Source organism: Zootoca vivipara, chromosome 13 (genome assembly GCF_965207765.1).
Source record: "Zootoca vivipara chromosome 13, rZooViv2.hap1.1, whole genome shotgun sequence".
NCBI classification, from domain to species: Eukaryota; Metazoa; Chordata; class Lepidosauria; order Squamata; family Lacertidae; genus Zootoca; species Zootoca vivipara.
Genome location: NC_142596.1, coordinates 28060423 through 28075950, shown reverse-complemented (window position 1 = coordinate 28075950; position 15528 = coordinate 28060423). Strand labels below are relative to the sequence as shown.

At 48.5% G+C, this 15528-nt stretch overlaps 1 protein-coding gene across 1 annotated transcript in view; it reads right to left on the bottom strand.

Annotated features, from left to right (window-relative positions):
• The window catches only part of IQGAP1 (IQ motif containing GTPase activating protein 1), a 49194-nt gene that overhangs the window by 3429 nt on the left and 30237 nt on the right, over positions 1-15528 (bottom strand). Inside the window, exons 17-35 of the mRNA XM_035131009.3 lie at positions 14215-14382; positions 13808-13953; positions 12450-12620; positions 11548-11631; positions 10399-10470; positions 10107-10176; positions 9367-9575; positions 8571-8726; positions 8310-8473; positions 7329-7553; positions 6410-6550; positions 6221-6305; positions 4535-4767; positions 3266-3398; positions 2872-2974; positions 2388-2526; positions 906-993; positions 459-671; positions 91-257 (exon numbers count right to left, since the gene is read on the bottom strand). Coding sequence (XP_034986900.2) covers positions 91-257; positions 459-671; positions 906-993; positions 2388-2526; positions 2872-2974; positions 3266-3398; positions 4535-4767; positions 6221-6305; positions 6410-6550; positions 7329-7553; positions 8310-8473; positions 8571-8726; positions 9367-9575; positions 10107-10176; positions 10399-10470; positions 11548-11631; positions 12450-12620; positions 13808-13953; positions 14215-14382 — 2767 coding nt within the window. The remainder of the gene's footprint in view (positions 1-90; positions 258-458; positions 672-905; positions 994-2387; positions 2527-2871; positions 2975-3265; positions 3399-4534; positions 4768-6220; positions 6306-6409; positions 6551-7328; positions 7554-8309; positions 8474-8570; positions 8727-9366; positions 9576-10106; positions 10177-10398; positions 10471-11547; positions 11632-12449; positions 12621-13807; positions 13954-14214; positions 14383-15528) is intronic.

The following is a 15528-nucleotide window of genomic DNA, read 5'->3' as shown; positions in this document are numbered from 1 at the left end:
CCTCCCCATTTTTTGTTTTCATGCCAAGAGATTTCCCAAGGTCCCAGGGTACACCCACACAACCCCAAACCTCCGGGGGCTTCTACTTACTTGCCCTTGCTGGCCAAGTTATCCAGGCACGTTTTGATATAGCTCTTGTAGTAATCCACCTGCTCCTCGTAAAAAGTCGCCTTGGAGGTGAGGGCATTGTGGGTCTGCTGCAACTTCACCAGCTCTGCTTTTCTCCTTTGGCGATAGCGCCGCTGATTTCGAATGTCCTGGAGTTGGGGTGGGGGAGCAGGAGGGAGGGGACAGGCTTACCTTCTAACCCAAGACATTCCAAGTGTGTGTGTGCACACATGTGCATTGAGTAGCCGCCCCCAACCCCATCCCCAGTCACCTTTATATGTCACACAGCATATGCACCTGCCAGCACAAGCCCACTGGCTGTTAGCTCAGTTTCCCTGGATGCCGCCTACCTTGGCCACATCATTGATCAGATCCTGGTATCTGTTCTTGGGGTTCACTGTCCCCAGTTCAGTCAGCTTCTTCAGGGCCGATTTTATCTTTTCCTTCTTTTCTTGAAGGCTCAGGTTGCTGTCCTCCTTGACCGCTTTGGATTTCTTCATCTTGTCGGGAGTTTTGGCATCCCGAATGGCTCGCCTCTGCATGGCTCTCTGGTGTTCGGCTTCCTGGGTGGGGATTGGGGTGTCAGAAAGGCTGTTGCAACTGGTCTGTTCTGGTACACACATTCCTGCCCCGCCACCCCAACATACACCACCAGATGCCACTTGCTTGAGCCCTTCTCTTCTTTGGACAGTCAGTCACAGACTGCTGTTCCCCCAGGCCTGCGACACTCTCTTGCCCCTTGGAGACAGGAAGACTTTGGCGTCTGCTCCAACATGACTAAACCTCCTCCCCATTACCTGTTCAACACTGGCTGGAGTTTCCAGGATCTCGGTCAGCGTCTCTCCTGGCTGGAAGCGGATCACATCCACAATTAAGCGCTTTGTGCTGAAAAGCAAAAGGAAAGGAAGAATCAATGTGCCATCGATGAGCAAGTGCCTGTTGTCTCTTCTGCCAAATATGCACCATCAGGGAGATACTGTACTCAAAAGAGGAAGGAAATCAAAGAAACAGCCACCCTTGACTACTCACATCTCAGCGGCACAGAAAGCTGCAGATGTTCTTACACATAGCCTTGCCACTGTGATTTATGCACTGTGAACCTGAAGGCTGGGTTACTGTAATGCACTCTACACAAGGCTGCCCTTAGGGCTTGTGCAGGGGCTGTAGCTACTGCAAAAGGAGGCCCACACCACTCACTGGGGTGCCACATGGAATGCTTATTTCATGTCTCCTGAAGGAGTTGCACTGGCTGCCAATTAGCCCCTGGGCTGGGTTTAAGGTTCTGGTTATGATGTCTAAAACCTCTGAAACAGCTTGGGACCAGGTGATGAAGGATTGCCTTCTCCAGTACATTCCCACTGGTTCCTTATGACTGGCTAAGGGAAGCAAGTTGCCTAATTTAGGGTTCCTCAGCATTAAGGAGTATCACAAGTGGGTTAGCCCTGCCAGCTAGCTGCAAGTCCTGCCTGCTGTCTTCACCACGGGCCTCAGAAGTCTGTTCAGAAGATTCTAAGTTCTCCAGCAGTCTGCTTGGATAAAGAGTCCCTTGAGAAAGGGATCTCTCCAAGGAGAACTGGGCAAAGAAAACAAGAAGTCTGAACTGACACATCAGGAATGAGGAATGTACCCCAGGAGTCCTGATATTTAGTAAGTATATGTATGAATTATTCTGGGTTGCATCAAAAGTTTGCATTCCTTATTCAGAAAGCTGTCAATCAATTTCCTCCTGGGAGTTCACACACTGAGCATGATGGCAACACTATCTCTCACTACACCCCTAGTTTCTGAACACAGGTTTTGTGGACACAGCAATTTCAACTAATCCTTAATAAAAGCCCAGTGTGCTGCTGAATATCACAGCACTTGCTACGTATCAACATGTAGTAAAGATGTACAAAGAGATGTGCACTTTTGTACACCTCCCTTCCTCTTCCTCCTCTTAGATAAATGATCATCAAATAGTGGAACCCAACATGCTGAGAGCAAGACACATTTTTAGTCATTTCACTTCCCTGAATACTTCTGTTATTTCTGGGTGTTGCCATCTTTTGTTTTTTACCCAGAGAACTGTGTAGGGGATTCAGAGTGGAGAGATGCAGGTTCAGAATCTCCACTAAGCCATGAAGCTCACTGATAAGCCTTTGGCTCCCTCCCTCCAGCCAGTCAGCCAGCCACCTTTTCTTAAAGCCTGGGCAAATGCTTTGGTGAAATGGGACATCCCCAGGTGACTTGGATGTGAAAGTGAGAAAGGCTCAGGGGCTGTCATGGCCCCTACTTACTTCAGCAGAATAGTCTTGGCATCCATCTCTGCATTCTCATCCCCAGGTACATCAAATTTGTTAGTCAGTGTGAGTGAAACTTCTGTCTTGGCCAGCATCTCTTTACTGGCTGGATCATTCACGCTGCCAGATCCCTCTCCTTGGAGAAAAGCAGAGCACAGGAAAAGAGTGTGGTTGTTTGCTTCACTCATTTAGTCTCTCCCCCTGTGATAACTCATTTTTTAAGTAACTGCTTTGAAATGTGTGTGTTCCTGGATGCCAGCCGTGTCTCTTACCTGGAGGACCCTATTTAATCACCTTAGGAATAGCAATGTTGACATGTGCCTGCATTGGTTTGGCTACAGAGGCCTCAATATACAGGCAGGAATAAGGCTCGTGGAGAGGCATCTTAGCCCTACTTCTGGGTTGTTTGTGGGTAGTGTTTTAGCACTCAATAGATACACTTGAACCATGTTTCTCATTACTAAATCAGAAAAAAGCTCACCTATCAGAGATTCAATGGTGGACACCTCCCCCAGGTCATCTAGAAGCTCATGAATAGGGTCATTGTGCTCAGGAGCAATGGCATCTTGATGGTCCAAAAGCAGCTAGTTTGTGAGTAACAAAGATTAGGCAATGAGCTGATAATAATAATAATGGTGATATTACAACAATTTATTATTTATATGCCACCCATCTGACTGGGTTGCCCCAGACACTCTGGGCAGTCTCCCCCAAAAATAGTAAAAACACAATACAGGATGAATAATAATAATTTATGCTTGTGATGTTTGTGATGTTTCTGTCTAGTTTCTGGTATTCTTCAGAAAAACTTTTTTTATTTATACCAAGAGAATAAAGTCTACACCACAACAGTCCAATACGCAAAAGAGACTTACAGTGTGTGTGTTTATTATTTCTCCAATGGAGATATAGATCACTGGCTTCGTGAGGGTCACCAAGTCTGAATATTCATCAACATTGAACTTCTCTTGCAGCTCTGGGACTTCACAAGCAGCCTGGAAAAAACGCCTTCAGAAAGGCAAAAGAGAGTTAGCCGAATTTGGAAAGTCCCACCCCAGCCACCACCAACCCAGCTGGTGATGCTTTTCGGCCAAACAGGTCTTCACAAGCACCATATTTGTCCTCCACTGGGAGATTCTCAGCTGGGGCGATTATAACACTTCACATAAGTCACTATGGTGAACAGTCCCAAGCAGCATCCTTTAAAACTGGAATGCAACACACTGTGTGATGGGAACTGGAGTCACAACAACCCCATAGCTGCCAAGTACCCCGTTTTCCCCGGGAAACCCCCGTTTTTACTTACCTTTTCCCGGGGATCCCCCGTATCACTTTGTCTCCCATTTTTCTCTGTTATTTTCTCCTGCCAGCGGCCATTTTTTTTAATGATTTGCCCTTCTATGGTCACAAAAGATGGCCGCCGCCGGCTTCAAAAATCGCATCTACGCATGACCGGAAGTGCGTAGACGCGACTTCCGGTGTCAGCGGCGGCCATTTTTGGTGCCCATAGATGGGCAGGCAACACCGGAAGTTGCGTTGACGCACTTCCGGTCATGCGTAGATGCGACTTTTGAAGCCGGCGGCGGCCATTTTTGGTGCCCATAGAAGGGCAAAGCGACACCGGAAGTTACGTCGACGCAACTTCCGGTGTCACACGGTTGCCGGTCCCGGATTCTGCAGTCCGGGACTTGGAAGGTAAGCAACCCTGGCTTTTACGTTTGACCACGAAGCACACTCACCCACCCCATTTGGTGAAAGAAAAGATAAAACTAAACTTGTTCTCAAGTGAGTCTCCCCTGCTAAAAATATTTCTGCGTGCATGCCCAATTCTCAGAAAGGAACCTTACTTCCCCAGGTGACAAAACTTTGGGGGAATCTGGTGTTGTGGCTACCTAAATACAAGGGTGTATTTCAGGAGAAATTCCCAAGCAAGATTGGACTGTGAATTTACCCCAGTCAGCCCTGTCTGTGCCATGTAAGAAGCAGGCAACTTCCTGTGGGACTTTACAAGGAAATGTGTCCCCGCCCCCCAAGAAACAGATCTTCTCCTTCCTATCTGTTCTGAATAATTCACTGTCATTGGCCCCATCATTCCTTGCTGAAAGTCATTGTCACTCTACACCGTACTTTTCAGAAACCATTACCTGAATTTCTGGTAGGACTGAGAAAGGTACTCATTGATGATTCCTAGGTGCGCATTGTCCCCCAGGAACATCTTATTGGATGCTGCATGCTGCAACATTTTTGCAATGGAGCCAAGGTTTCGCCGTTGGTCTGTCGTCAACTGTCCTCCAGCTGACAGATCAATGATGTCAAAGGCATCCGGAGCCACAATGGCCGGGTTCATGTAGCGATAGTACAGAAGGTTGCCTACAATCTAGGGAAAGAGTCCTTTGTGACCTCACCTTGTCTGGAGGAAGCCACTTTCACCGATTCTGTCCCCCACCGCCAACCTGCTCAGTTGCACAAAGAGGCAGAGGGGAGGCAACAGGGCTTTAGAAAGGAAAGGAAGCCGCAGGCATTTGGGAGCAGGCAGGCAGGCAGGCAGCTGCTGTTTTCCTCACTTCGGAAGAGAATTAGCCACATTGGGAAATGCAGCTGAGATGCGGAAAAAGTCAGGAAGAGCCAGAAACAAGGCAAGGACTTGGCAAACAGAACATCCAGCACGGATGCCCCGGGGCAGATCATTTCTCAGCTCCACTGGGCGGCTACATTAAGCAGGTGCCATTTGTCTGGCTGGAAACACGCCAGGAAAGAAAGGGAGGGAAGGTTGGCTCCCACGGAAGTGCCTCGGAGCTATAATCTTGCCTCCCCAACAGCCTCACCAAAAGCCTCAAAAGGCAGTAGTCAAAGAAAGCCATAGGCTAGGAAGTATTCACTACTGGACTATGGGGAATAGGCAGTGATCCATGGGCTAAGGGCTCCCAGCTCTTTCCCCAAAGATACTGAGAAGCCAGGAGTTCACAGGCCACTTTAATGAAAAAGTTGAACGGCTTCAACTCATTGGCTGCTCTAGCAGCCCCCCCCCTGAATTGTGCACTTCCGTCCTGACTCTTTGCTGCTGCTGCTGCTACCCTGTGGCCCCTGCAAGCTCCTCCGCCTGCTTCCCACCTAAAGGCATGCTTTAAAAAAGGAATTCACCTGCAGAGAAAGCCTAGATTCGATGCTTCAGTGTGGGAAAGCACAGAACTAGAAGAGAAGAAGAAAACAACAGCATTCAGGTCTCTTTTTTAGAAGAAGGCACAAGATGGCTCTTTATCTTTGAGAGAAATTGCCAGGCACAGGTCGCGACAGTCCCCAAAACAGGGCAGACCCACTGGACAGAAAGGTCATCCTTGTGAGTTCTCTTGGCTTTAAACTTATATGAGAAGAGAGTGCCACTGACCATCCACCAGTCACCCAAACCAGAGAGACATCCTTGCTCTTTTGAAAAACATTTTTTTTAAAAAGTTTATTTTTCTACCTGACATGCTCTCTTTAAAAAAAAAAGAAGGAAAGTGGCACAGGCTGCTGCTGAGACCAAGTGTGGCCACTCGCTGCAGCTCTTTAGAGAGAAGGAAGAAGCCCAGCAGAGAGAGAGAGAGAGAGAGAGAGAGAGAGAGAGAGAGAGAGAGAGAGAGAGAGAGATGCAGTAGAAGCAGCGAGTCCACCCCCCCTCCACTCTCAAAGCAGCCCCCACCCCCATGCTCACCTAGGTCGCTGGAGCTGCAAATGTGATTGGCAGATGGTCTGATCAAACCACAAGAGAGCGCAAAGCAAGGTGTGTGTGTGTGTGTGTGTGTGTGTGTGTGTGTGTGTGTGTGTGTGTTTGGGAAACCCTGCTTCCTCACCTTCAGCAGATCATCCTCACTGGCGTCAGGAAATTTTTCATGTAGTGAATCTTTCAAGACCTTGGCAATGAAGCGCATGCCGTAGCTGTAGAGGGAGAACAAGGCCGGGAATGAGGAGAGAGGTGGAGAGAAGCTTAGAAGGACCCTCCTCCGCCTGCATCCGCCCAAGGGGCAGCTTGGGACACTCACGGGATTTTCTCCAGGGAGCCGATGATGGCCAACAGAAACTTATCGGTGATGGCCCGCATGTTCTTGATGGAGGCATCCAGACGTGTCTTGACCTCCTCGTGGGCCAGGGCTTGCTCCGGTGTGACGTCGTAGGGCAGCTTACTGTCAAGGAAAGGCCATAGGCAGGTGAGTGGTGGGAAGTGTCATGTGGAGGGTGCTGCCGCTCACACACCCCTCTTAGCCCTCCAGCTTATGCTGGACAGACACAACGAACAGCACATGTGCATAAACAGCCATCTGGATCCTGCCCAGGGGGCATCTGGTGACAGATCAGCCCTATTTGAGGTGAGGGGGAGGAGAGAAAGACCTGCAGGTATGGGCTCTAAGGGAGTCTTATGTCCCAATCATCCTTCCCACAGGAGGGTGGGTGGCAGGTAGCCTAGAGGGCAGTGGGTGGGGTGGGGGGGACATAGGGAGTCCAGCAGGAGCTTTGGGTTTTGAGGTCTTTGCTGACATTCCTCTCCTATGACCATCTGACCCTTGATAAATGTCCCCAAAGCAGAAGGGAGGAATGAAGGAGGAAGCTTTCTATATTGCTCTTGATTGAGAACATGGTTTTTTAAAAATGGCTCTAAACCTTTTGCCAGGTTCAGCTCACATTTGCGCCCTGGAATGACTGCACGACCTTTTCTAAGGCCATGGCTATGAGTCATCCATGTCTAAATATTTAATCTTGCATATCAGTGAATGGAATCTTTTTTAAAAAAACTTTCAAGGGAGAGAAAGAAACTTTTCAGATACAAGCTGCCACAAAACGTGAAAATCCAAATGAGGATGTGTGCTGCTTCAGAGCATGACCACCCAACGCCTCTCTCTCTCTCCCCTGAAAAAGTCCAGACCTTTTTTGGCACCTCCTGTGAGCATAAACAGCCCCTCATACCTGGCCTCTCCGGTCTGCGACTCCATCTGGTTGACCCAGGACTTGTAGATGTCCACTGGATCAGTTTTGATATTGAGAGATTTGTCCTCCATGATCTCCTTCACAACCGGTGCCAGGATCTGCCTCAAGGTGTTCTGTCCACGAGCACCACGGTTGAAGCTCACCACCATCTTGATCACGGTGGGGTTTCCCGTCACAATCTCTTGCAGCTGATCTACCTTTGATCTGGAAGAAGACGAGAAAGGCTTGCTGGAAACACATGTGGGTGAAAACCAGCTTGCTATCCCAGAAGAAGATACTGGTACCCAAGCCCAGAGGGTGGCCTTCCACTTTCCATACTTCTCTTTCATACATTTCTGTTGTTGTTGTTGTTGCTGTTGTTGTTGTTGTTGTTGTTGTTGTTGTTGTTGTTGTTGTCATCCTCAGGTTTTCAGATCCAGCTTTTGTTTGCAGGTTGTTTCAGAACCTTCAGCCAGGAGGAGTTTCTGCCCTGCCTCTCCTATTAGTCAATGGCCGACCACCCTCCCACCAAGAGGGAAGCACAAGTCTGTCTGTCTGTCTGTCTGTCTGTCTATTTATATCTGATTTATTTACCACCCTTCATCTCAAAATCTCAGGGCGGTTCACTTATTCCAATGTGAAAAGGGGCCACTATAACTGAGAACGCAAGGTCAGGGGGAAAGCAATGTTCTTCTTTTTGAGAATTTTGATTTCATAGTTTAAATAGCTTTATTGCTCCTCCCCTTACAACCACACATTTACTGCTGACCACATGGCAAACTCATGCCTGGTCTTCCAACTTGGGAGCCAGAATGACAGCAAGAACCAGAAGCTCAAAGAAAGCTGCTCTCTGTGACGCGTGTATGGGTTCCTCTTCTACTGAAAAAATAAGAGCCCAAAGCGCAGTGAACAGCTGTAGCCTAACAGCTGTCTTTACGCCCCATGCAGCCCCTGAGAGTTAAAGGCTCCCGACCCACGTACTTGATCTCCTCCTGCAGTGCAGTCTTGAAGAGGCGCAGCAACAAGTATTCCTCCCGCTGATTGGAGGCGTAGTTGTACAGCGTGAAGATGACAGAGTCCATGAATTTTGTGGATTTGTTCTGGGGCATTTGGAAAATCAGCTTAGCCAGGTAAGTGGGGTTAGTCTGCAGCAAAACAAGGAGGGGATCATGGAGAGCAGTTCATGGAGAGGAGAGAAGACAAAAGCGTCACCTCCCGCTACAGCTCCTCCTCTCTTCTCACCTGCAGCAGGTAGAAGAGGTGCTGATAGGCTTCCAGCTTCTCCCTCTTCTCTTTGCTCAGAGCCTTCAAGCCTCCCCTTTGCTTGTTCAGCATCATCATGTCTGAGAGCTGCTCCTTATTCTTCTTGGTAAGTTTCTTGCTGTGAGACACGACATCCTGTAGTGAGGAGGAAAGGGCAGAGGGGAACTCAGAGCCTGTGCTTAGCATCCCATCCTTACCCTGGGACCCTGGCCTTGTCTCCTGCTGCTGACTCTCCAGGTGGGAGGTCAGGGTTGGCCACGAGAATGGAAATTTGATCCAAGAGCAGACTTGGGCAGAACTGGAAATACCGACTGGCCCTCAAATTCAGGTTTTCCTTACCTGCTGAGCAGTATCAGTAGATCTATCTAACATTGAAATTGAAATATTGGGACAGAAAAAGAGCAAAGATGTTTCCCAAAGCTACATAAGGCAAAGCTGAACTGGGGGGTTTGGATATCGCTTGGATTGTTCGGGGCCTCTTATCTTCGCAGACACACAACCCACCATATTCAAAGACACAGGATATCCCCGACCGCTACGTTATGTGGATGTGACCATCTTTCTCATCAGCCCTAGGACAACTGACGGATAATTGATCTGGTCTGGCAGGGAAATTATTGACGAGAGGGAGACTGTTGCTTTATGAGCTCTAACAAACACCTTCAGTGGCTACTAACAAACACCTTCAGAACCTGCCATACACAACGGTGTCCTTGTTGCTTGAGGAGAACTTGGCAAGGGGGATTGCTCCCCTCCCAGACAGCGGGGACTATACCTGCAGCGTGATTTTGTTCTTCACCAGCAAGCCAATTTTTATGTCCATGAGGTTGAGGTCATTCTCCAGCTGCTGATTGGAGCGGATCAAGGTCACGACCTCCTCACGCAGCTTCATCACGTCCAGTTCCTCTTGGAAATCTTGATCGCTCTGATCCAGCAAGTGCACAAACTTCCGGACAACCGCCATCGGGGGGTCTTCAGCATTGACTGTGGAGGGAAAGACGCCAGCCAAGGAATGGTGACAAATGCTGATGGCACAAAAGGAGCAGGCCTTTCATTTATTCTCACGAGAGAATTGCTCTTTCTTGTGTACATAAGAATCAGACAGACTGAAAGGAAAGAACCCAAACCCCTCAATTTTGCCCTGTTTTGAAGGGGATGGAGGGAGTGGGGAGGTCCTAGGAGCCAAGGCAGGCTCTCAGCAGAAACAGGACAGGCAAGTGAAGCAATCCACTTCTTAATAAGCTTTGGCGAGGTCACACGCCAAACCCACTTCCCTGACCAAAATATCCAGGGCCGAATATTGCCATGGTTACCTCACATTGCCAGTTACAGAGAAAAAGGGTGGTCCATCAGCTTCCACTGAGTGGCTTTGTCCCCTTATGTCCCCTGTGGGACAACTGGATTGTAGGAAACCAATGAAAAATGGCAGCCTCCCTGCTTGCCACAACAGTCCCTTCTTGGGCAGTTTCAGGACATGACTAGCTGCGTGGGTTCGCCCTTCCTGGCAATACTCACTCAGCGTCTTGTAGTCATCGCGAGCTTTATTGGCACGGATGAAGGCCTGGATCTTCACAATGTCATTGATCTAGCCAAGAGACAAAAGCAAACCCTTTGCCATCCTGTCCCATGGCAAGCGTAGCATAGCAGTGCTTTCATCTACGCCCCTCCACCCCTGGATGTCACTGGACTGCAATCTCCACGATCATCATCATGATTGACACCACCACCATCCATTGGCCCTGCTGGTCACCAGGGCTGATGGGAGGGAATCCAGCAATCCCAGGTGCCCCACCTGCAATGCACTTACATGATCCCGGAAGTACTGCAGCCGACCTCGGTACCGTTTCCGGGCCTGGTACATCCTGGTCATGGCTTGAATCTGTGGAAGATGGAAAAATTTGAAAATGGGTGCTGCACTAAGATGAGGAAGGGGGAAGAAGAGGGAGAATGGGGGCTCTGGGGCCTCCTACTTTCTGGTACAGAAGGGTAGGTGGAGCCCCTGGCTTTGTATCCTCATCCTGGCTGCACGTGGGGCAGCTAAGCCACCTCCTTTGCTCTCCTTACAATGCCAGGTGAGGTGAAAATCCATGGCTGAGCTTTCCAATCTTGGTTGAAGCACACCATGTGCCAGGAGATGCCTTGCATGGGTGTGAGGTGGGAAAGGAGGCTTCAAAGCAGGCAGCCGAGTCATTTGCAAGGAGGTTTACTGTGGACACATTTGGGAAGGAGTCAGCCTGGGTAGTGCTTGGCCCTACCAAGGGGCTGTTGTTTTTGTTTTGCCTGCATGCACCATGGCAGTGAGGAAGAGGGAAGCAGATGGCTGAAAGAGGAACAGGACCTTCTTTTCCTTTCCTTTTTTTTTTTTTGGAGGGGGTTGGAGAGAGTAAGAGGTTAACTGAGAGAGGCAAAGCAAGTAGAAGACGATCAGGCGAAAGGGGATCAGGGCAGACAACCACTGCCGGCCTTTTTCTGAAAGAGACATGGGAATATTGCTGGCCTCTTGTGAGAGGGTGGGGAAGCGAAACAAGCACAGCCAAAGAGGAGGGGGCATGGATTGGGGCTTAGTGGAAGGCTGGATTAGACCCATGGGCCAGAGGATCTCATATCTGGTCTGTTTGAAAGCAGAGGTTGCCAACTCTTTGGGGATAGTGGGCACACGGGAATTTTGTGGGTGCTGGTTACAAAATGGCTGCTGCGAGGGCATGGCCTAACACAAAATGGCCGCCACATCTAAAAGAGTGTGGGAAATTGTTGTCAAGCATAAATATGTATAAGTGCTATTTCGAGTATGAAGGGGTTAAGACCAGCCACTAGGAGTCCCACAGGGCTTGGGCTGAGGCAAGGAAGTGGGAGGGGAAGGAGACCACCAGTTTTATCCATCCTGGAGAGACAGAGCAGGTTGGGAGGGGGGGTGTGAGGCTCCAATTCCAAAGTGCCTGACCTAGAAGATAATTACCTTCACCGCTTTGTCCTTGTGGGCCTCCAGGTACTTCAGGCGGTCTTGATAGGCCTTTCGCTGCTTGTAGCCACGCCACTGAGACTGAAACCAAACCCAACACCGGGTTAGAGGCCTCCTTTGCCTGACTGCTGCATCTCCTGTATGCTTCTGCACCCCCCCCCCCACTTCCCTCCAGTCTACACCCCCCAAACTGATCACAGCTGGGGACAGCCACTGCTTCTCTTTGCTCAGCTGCTGGACCAAAAGCAGCCCCTACTGAAAGCCAAGCCACCTCACAAAGAGGGACTCTGAACAGAAACAGTGCCAAGGAGCGCGGCACTGTAATGAGCAGCAAGCAGGATATGGGCTTCTGCCAGTATGGCCTGCTCTCCCCAAAGAGCCTCTCTCACCCAAGATTTGAAAACAAGGAACCAAAATATCCACCACCCTTGCAACAGAGATTCCCCCGGGGGAGCTTAAAGCTTAAACAACCTCACTCCCCTACCCCAGCAGGAAAGACCAAGAAACTCTTCCAAGTCAATGCTGGGCTGTTCTCCTGCATGACTTGGTTGGGGACTTAGGGGGGCTGTGTGGCCCTATGCTTAGCTGCCCATCACTCTGGCACCAGAACTGGGCTCCTCAAATTCTCCACAGCTGTGGGGTACAGCCTGCGGTACATGGTATCCCCAGCCAGCAACCGCAAACAACAGAATGAGAACAAAAGGGTTGACTGTGGGCACCTTGAAGAAGCCCAGCCAACAGACCAAAGGAAGCTTTGCCAAGTGGGTACCGCCACAGTCCAACCACATTACACATCCCTGACCCAGACTTCCCCCACCCTCAATGCCCACCGCCAGCAGCTCTTTGCCTTCTCTCCCCGAGTTCTCCCTGCCCTCCCACCGCCAATTTCCCCCCTGTACCTGGATGCAGGTGATGGCAGGAACTTGCTTCTTCAAGAAACGCATCCGGCCACTGAACTCCTGGCGGACAAGGTAGCCGCGGCAACAGGCCTGCAGCCTGGTAATCAGGTTCTCGTTGGCCAGCCAGAGCTGCTCTCGGTTGTACGCGGCGGTGACAGCGGAGATGGAGCTCTAGATCCCCGTTGGCCCAGGGAAAGGCAGGGGGGGGAGGAAAAAGGCCACACTCAGCACCTGGCCAAAAGGCAACCAACGCCCATCCTTGCCCCAGAGGCAGGTCCCTCAACTCAGGGTGACCCAAGAAAACCTCAGGGAGTGTTTATTCACTGTACAGTGGTGCCTCGCTTAACGAATGCCCTGCTTAACGAAATTTCCGCTTAACGAAAGGATTTTTCGAGTGGAGGTTGCCTCGCTAGACGAATTCATTTTATGAAAAATTCGTCTAGTGAATCGCGGTTTCCCATAGGAATGCATTGAAATTCAATTAATGCGTTCCTATGGGCAAAAAAAATTCAAAAAAAATTCAATGCATTCCTATGGGATTCGCTAGATGAATTTTTCGTTATAAGAAAAGACCCGTGGAACGAATTAAATTCGTCTAGCGAGGCACCACTGTACCTTCAGGGACCTTTTAACACTTTGCCTTTGCTTCCCTTTTGCCACTGTATAGGGGTACTACCAGGTTTTAATGTCATTTTAATATTTTGCTGATATAATTGTCTTTTATGGTTTTTATCTGGAATGTAAACCATTATTATTATTATTATTATTATTATTATTATTATTAATGAAGCACCTGAAGTTTATGCCATAATACATTTCTTAGTGTTTAAGGTACTACGAGGCTATTCTTTTTGCTGCAACTATCTCATATAGCTACTACCTTACAATTTTCCAGGCATTGTACCAAGATTAGAAAAGCAGGCTGTGCCCACAGGCTTACAATCTATATAGACTTGGCACAAAAGGAAAGCGGGATGGGGAGGGAGGAGGAAAACCAGCAAAATTAAGACCCATTGCTAAAGTTACATAATAGCTTTTATAATGAGCAGCTGGAACGGAGGGGAAGAACAAAATGGCAGGTGGTATTCCTGCCAAGTCAAGGAAGTGGGTCCCACTTCTCCACTCCTATCATAGTTCTGTTTCAAAGAAATAGCGAGGGGAAAAAATCTTGCCGCAGAAGCACCCAAAGCTGCCCCCCTGAAGTCATAAAGGGCCTTGCACATGTCAGTGACTGAGCAAAGGAAATCAAGGATCACTTGAGAGGGGGCAAAACAAGCCTTGTACTGACCAGGTCAAGAGGCACTTGGCCCTGACTGGTGGTGATGAGGCCTAGAGAAGGTGGCACACACTCAACATACCTGGATATCCTCCCGGGAGAGCTGTATGTTATTTGGCACAAATCCTCCCTGGGGCTCTTCCCAGCTTCCTTCTTTGGTCCTCAGGTTATGGTAATAATGGTAGCCTCCCTTCACCCAGTGCTTCACCCACTGACTGCCGTTGTCTCCTGGAAGAAATGGGATGTGATGGGGAGGGGGGAGCCAAAGAAGCCCTTCTTCTCTGCCTCCGTGAGGAGGAATCGTGGGGCTCTGTGGCACAATGTGAGCAGACACTGCCAGGCAAGTAGGAGCAGAGCGGGGAGAGGAGGCAAAGCTGGCCTGGATAGCCGAAGGCAGCCTAGCTGTCAACACAGCCTCTCCCCTCCGCCAGTCCAGGCCCCTGCAGACCACAGCTCCCATTCCTCTCCAGCCCCCAGCCCCGTCCTCACCTGCTGCCAGCTTCGTCCTCTTGACTTCCGCCAGCTCCTGCTGGTACGTGTCTGCACACTCTGGGGTCACGCCATACAGCCCTACATCAGCTGAGCGCAGGCAGCCCAGGGTCACCCCAACATCTCCTTGGTCCACTGCCTCGTTGATGGCCAGGATTCCTACGGCAACTGAGATAAAAGCAAGAGAAGCCCTTGTGACCTCTGCAGAGACACAGGCCAAAACGTAGGGAGAGGGTGGAGGGGAGTCTGGGCGACCACAAAAAAACCCCACAGTGAACACTGGCCATTTTACAAGGAGGTCTCAGGCTACTGACTAGAGATGTGAAGGCCCGGGGGGGGGGACGGAAAAATTCAGTTTTTTCCAATTTTTTCCCTGAAGCCTTTTTTGTTTTTTCCCAAAAAAATGGAAAAATAAAAAGATTATGGAATGCTTTATTTTAACATGATGAATAAAATATTTTAAGATAAGGGGTTCAAATACGGTATTTTATAAATCATTTCTAAAAAAATATGTATGGTATCAGATTATTCTAATTTCTGTGAGGACAAGCAAGTCCTAGGTTACAAACTGAACTCTCCACAAGAACAAGATACATTTCTTCCTTTAGGAGGTGCTGTTGTCACCAGAAAAGAAAAAGGTTTCAGTTTTGTTTTCGCAGGTGTGTGGTTCTGTTCCTCTTCACTAGGCCTCAAAGCACTGGAAGAAAATACATATAGAGCAACAAAAAGGGCCTGAAAGTATATATATGTGAAACGGTAGAGTAGAGAAGCTTGTTTCAATCCGAGCAAACCTTCAGTTTTTAGAAGTCCATAATAACTGTGATAATGACAGAGTAGATGTAGAAGCAGAGACTGAAACTGACACTGATCATTACAGCTCAGAAAATGATTCTGATTAAATTTCATGCCCATTCACTGAAATTTAGTCCCACTTCCTTCTTCAGTTCTTTTTCTGAGAATGGTTTTTTAAAAATACTGTGGAGAGGAAATATGAATAATTGTTACTTCTGGATTTTTTTTTAAAAAAAAAAGTGGAGTTTTTTTTGTTACACATAAACTAGTAAACAGTTCAGGAGATTGTTGCTCCATTTGTTACAAATACAAATAAATATTGTTTTAAAAGTAAATTCTGTTTGTAATAATTGCTTGGATACAGTATATTTTTTATATAAGCTATTTGTGATAATTTTATGCCCATTAAAGTTGCCCATAGTTATATTTTATGTTTCTAAAGTAACAGAATGACTTTCAATCTGGAAAAGAAAAAAGAAGTGCTAATGTAGCATTTTTTCAAATTTTTCCGAAAACCTGGAA